This window comes from Panthera uncia, assembly GCF_023721935.1.
Source record: "Panthera uncia isolate 11264 chromosome B3 unlocalized genomic scaffold, Puncia_PCG_1.0 HiC_scaffold_2, whole genome shotgun sequence".
NCBI lineage: Eukaryota > Metazoa > Chordata > Mammalia > Carnivora > Felidae > Panthera > Panthera uncia.
In genome coordinates, this window is record NW_026057583.1 from 6,084,932 (window position 1) to 6,089,282 (window position 4,351).

The window sequence follows — 4,351 nt, forward strand, 5'->3', positions numbered from 1 at the left end:
GTCCTGACCCGACCTGCCTGCACCCCGAGTGCCTGGGAGATTGTCCCTGGGCCCCGCCCTACCCCACCCCACCCCACCCCGCCTGCACCCCCAGTGCCTGGGAGCGCGGCCAGGCTCCGCTGATGTGGCCCGTGTGCCTCGCAGGTGGTGGGCAGGGGAGTGGCAGGCGTGTTCCCACTCCTGCGGGTCTGCGGGGCTCTCCCGCCGCTCTGTGCTCTGCATCCGCGGTGTGGGGCCGGATGAGCAGAGGGCTCTGCAGCCGCCTGCCTGTGAGCACCTCCCCCGGCCCCCTGCCGAAAGTCCTTGTAACCGTGAGGTGCCCTGCCCTGCCACCTGGGCCGTGGGGAACTGGTCTCAGGTGAGTGTCAGGATGCGGGGCCCGCCCCCACCTCCACCATCGGTCTTCAGGGGGCCCTTCCTGGGGGGCCCCACGGTGGGAGGGCGGTGGGGGTGTCCCCCGAAGCCTCGGGGACTAGGCTGCCCTGGAGAGCCACCACCGCACGCCACGGTCTGGGGCTGGACAGGCCCAGAGACGGCTGGCCGAGGCCTCCCGCTCTGCCCTCGGCCAGCAGGCAGGGCGCCCCGGGCCCTGACCTCCCCTGGCCCGAGCCCCTCTCTCCGGCCTCCTCTCCAGTGCTCGGCTACGTGTGGGGACGGCGCCCGGCTCCGGAGCGTCCTCTGCACCAACGACACCGGCATCCCCTGTGACGAGGCGTGGCGGCCGGCCGGCAAGGCTACCTGCTCTCTGCCGCCCTGTCCGCGGACCCTGGACGTGCTGGGCCCCGAAGGCTCGGGCAGCGGCTCCTCCTCCAGCCACGAGTTCCTCAACGAGATCGACTTCATCCCCCCGCGCCTGGCCCCACGCCCCCCGCCCCCCTCGTCACCTGAGCCGACCAGCGTGGGCAACGCCATCGAGGAGGACCCTGGGCTGGGCCCGCCGGGGCCCGTGTTCGTCGACGATTTCTACTACGACTACAATTTCATTAACTTCCATGAGGACCTGTCTTACGGGCCCTTGGAGGACCCCGCCCCAGACCTGGCAGGTGCGGGGGACCGGACACCCCCGCCCCAGAGCAGTCCCGTTGAGCCCCCCACAGCCACCCCCCTGCTGGCCTCAGAGCTTCCTGGGACGCCAGGAGGCGGGTCGCCTGCCCCTTGGCCCGGCCAGGCTGGCCTCTCCCCGCCCCCACCCTCAGAGCAGACCCCCGGGGACCCCCTGGTCAATTTCTTGCCTGAGGAAGACACCCCTGTTGAGGCCCCAGACTCTGGGCTCCCCAGCTTGCCCCGGCCCCCCACTCTAGCCGGTGGCACGGAGAAACCGGCCGTCCCTGGGAGCCAAAACGGGGTCCTGGGAGGGGAAGACAGCCAGAGCTGGACGTCCCCTCCGTGGTGGGAGAGGACCAACGAGCTGTCTGAGGAGGAGGGTACCGGCCCCCCCCCCCAGGGCCCCACCCCACCCCACCCGCCTCACCTGCCACGGGCCCCAGCCATTCCTCCCCCAGTCCCGACGCAGGATCGCTGTGGACAGCTGGGACTGTGGCCTGGGAGCCAACTCTGAACGGTGGCCTGGGGCCTGCAGACAGTGAGCTGTGGCCCAGCACTGGGGGGACTCCTGCCCCTCCTCCTCCGCCGGTCGCTCAGCCAGAGACCCGGGACGGGGACAGCACCCTGGAGCCGGGGCCTCCCACCCCTTGGACCCCGGCAGCACCAGGAGCCTTCCTCCTGCCGGCCCCGGGCCCAGGACTTGTGGGCCCCGAGTCCCCCGGTTCCGTGGCGGTCACACCAGCTCAGGACGGCTCGGCCAATGGCAGCATCGTCCCTGAGGCCCAGCCAGACCCCAGCCTGGCCGTGCACCTGCCCCCTGCTGGGAATGCCAGCTGGGAAGTGGGCAACTGGAGTGAGGTAGGGGCCTCACCACCTCTGTCTCCTCCTCTGGGACCCGGGGACCGAACCCTGCCAGGGCCGGGGGGGGGGGGGGGGGGAAATGTTGCCCTAGGTCACATTCTCCGTGTGCCCCTGGGGGCAGTCCACCCTATCAGGCCCGTTTCTTGTCTGAGTGGTGAGGTGTCCAGGGAGGCGCCCATCCCTGGAGTCCCCGGAGGCCCCCAGTGGCACAGGGGTCCGCCGGGAGGGCAGGTAGCACAGACGGGGGCAGCGTCCCTCACACCCGGCTGGCAAGCTCCCCGGACGGGGCGGCCATGGCCCCCCGCCCCCAGCGGCCCCTCCCCGCTCAGGCCGGCGAGGGTCTGAACTCGACAGGAAGAAGCTGGCAGGTGCCCCCACGGTGTCACTGTGCAACTCTGTTCAGACTCCTCGTCCTGGGTGGGGAGGGACAGGCAGAGACAGGAATCCAGACTCCCTTCCTCTGTGACTTCGGGGAGCAGTGAGCCTGGTCACGACGGCTGGGTCACCTCTTGTGTCCCCTGCGGGCACAGACCGTGGCTTGTGATTTCTGGTCCTCACGCACAGTCTTGGGAGGTGGGTGGAGAGCCCCCTCTGCAGAGGGGGAGGCTGAGGCCCTGGCTCCACCAGGGTCCCCACCCCCCCCGCCTGGCTGGGCAGCCCCTGGCTGGGGATCTGCCCGCCCTCACGGCCCGTGCCCTGGTCCCCAGTGCTCCACCACCTGCGGCCTGGGTGCCGTGTGGAGGCCTGTGCGCTGCAGTTCGGGCCGGGAGGACGACTGTGCCCCCGAGGGCCGGCCCCAGCCTGCCCGCCACTGCCACCTGAGGCCGTGTGCCGCCTGGCACGCGGGCAACTGGAGTAAGGTTCGCGGGCCTGGGGTGGGAGGCGCCCGGCTGCCATCGTGTGCTCATCCGGTCCCCTGCCCGGTCCCTGCTCGGTTCCCTGCGACCTGCCCCAGCCCCCCCTCCCCCCCGTACCTGCCGTCACCCTCGGGACCTCGTCGTCACCCGCTCTACGTTGCGCCCTGTCCACCCGCCCCGGGGCCGGGCGGAGGATGGGGTCCCGCGGGCCGCGCGCGCTCGTGCGTGGGGTACGCTCACCCGTGCTGCTCGGCCCGCAGTGCTCCCGCAGCTGTGGCGGAGGGTCCTCCACGCGGGACGTGCAGTGCGTGGACACGCAGGACCTCCGGCCTCTGCGGCCCTTCCACTGCCAGCCGGGGCCGGCCATGCCACCGGCGCGCCGTCCCTGCGGCGCCCAGCCCTGCCTCAGCTGGTACGTCTCTTCCTGGAGAGAGGTGAGGCCTGGGGGCCGGGGCGGGGCAGGGGTGGGGGTGGCCTCGGCCCCTAGAAGCGCCCTCAGCCCGTTCCCTGCCGTCGCGCCCTCCTAGTGCTCGGAGGCTTGTGGCGGTGGCGAGCAGCGGCGTCTGGTGACCTGCCCGGAGCCGGGCCTCTGCGAGGAGGCCCTGAGACCCAACAGCACGCGGTCCTGCAACACCCAGCCCTGTACCAAGTGGGTGGTGGGGCCCTGGGGCCAGGTGAGCCGCACGCGGAGGAGGGGCGGGACGGCTGCCCGGCAGCCACCGCTTGGTCCTCCGCCCTAGGCGTCCATTCTGCTCACCGCAGACGCGGGCGGTGGCCACACAAGGTCCCCACCCTGCTGCTGGGGACAGAGGAAGAGGACGGGGCGGGTTCTCTGGCGCGGAGGACTCTGGGGGTGAGGCCCGAGGGGAGCACCCGACGCAGGGGGGCGAGAACGGAAGCCGTGAATCTTCAGGGACCCGAGCGGAGGCCTAGGCGGCAGCCGGGGTGGAGGAGGGGCCGGCGGGGGGCCCCCCGGCTCGGGGATTCCAGCACCTCCGGCCGCCCAATGACTCTGGGCCGGTGGCTCTGCCTTGCTGGGCCGCTGTTTCTTCGTCTTCGACAGCGGGGGGTGAAGGTTAACACGATGAGGCCCTCAGCCCAGGGCCTGGCACCAAGTGTCAGAGATGAAACCTGTTTGGAGGGCTTTTTACCACCTCAGACCCTAACGGATCAGAATAAAGCCTGACTCCGGACGGAGGGCTCCCTTGAGAAACTTTCTGCCTCCCCCCCTCCCCCACCGCGCTGCCCCGGGGCCGTGGTGGGTCCTCCAGGCCCTGTCCCTGTCCCTGTCCCTGTCTCGGGCCTCCTGGGCCTCCACGCAGGTGTACCTCCTGCAGGTGAATGCCAGGTGGGCTCTGAGGAGGCATGGGAGGGTGCTGTCAGGTGCAGGGACTGGCCCCAGGCGACGCCCCCCGCCCACAGTGCTCGGCCCCTCACCTCTGCCCCCCCCACAGTGCTCACCCCCTCACCTCTGCCCCCCCCCCACAGTGCTCACCCCCTCACCTCTGCCCCCCCACAGTGCTCGGCCCCTCCCCCCAGCCCCCTCCCCCCAGCCCCCTCCCCCCCCCACAGTGCTCACCCCCTCACCT

At 71.7% G+C, this 4,351-nt stretch overlaps 1 protein-coding gene across 1 annotated transcript in view; it reads left to right on the top strand.

Annotated features, from left to right (window-relative positions):
* The window catches only part of ADAMTS7 (ADAM metallopeptidase with thrombospondin type 1 motif 7), a 49,052-nt gene that overhangs the window by 38,437 nt on the left and 6,264 nt on the right, over positions 1-4,351 (top strand). Inside the window, 6 exon segments of the mRNA XM_049614183.1 lie at positions 145-358; positions 635-1,454; positions 1,457-1,902; positions 2,613-2,765; positions 3,023-3,196; positions 3,290-3,500. Coding sequence (XP_049470140.1) covers positions 145-358; positions 635-1,454; positions 1,457-1,902; positions 2,613-2,765; positions 3,023-3,196; positions 3,290-3,500 — 2,018 coding nt within the window.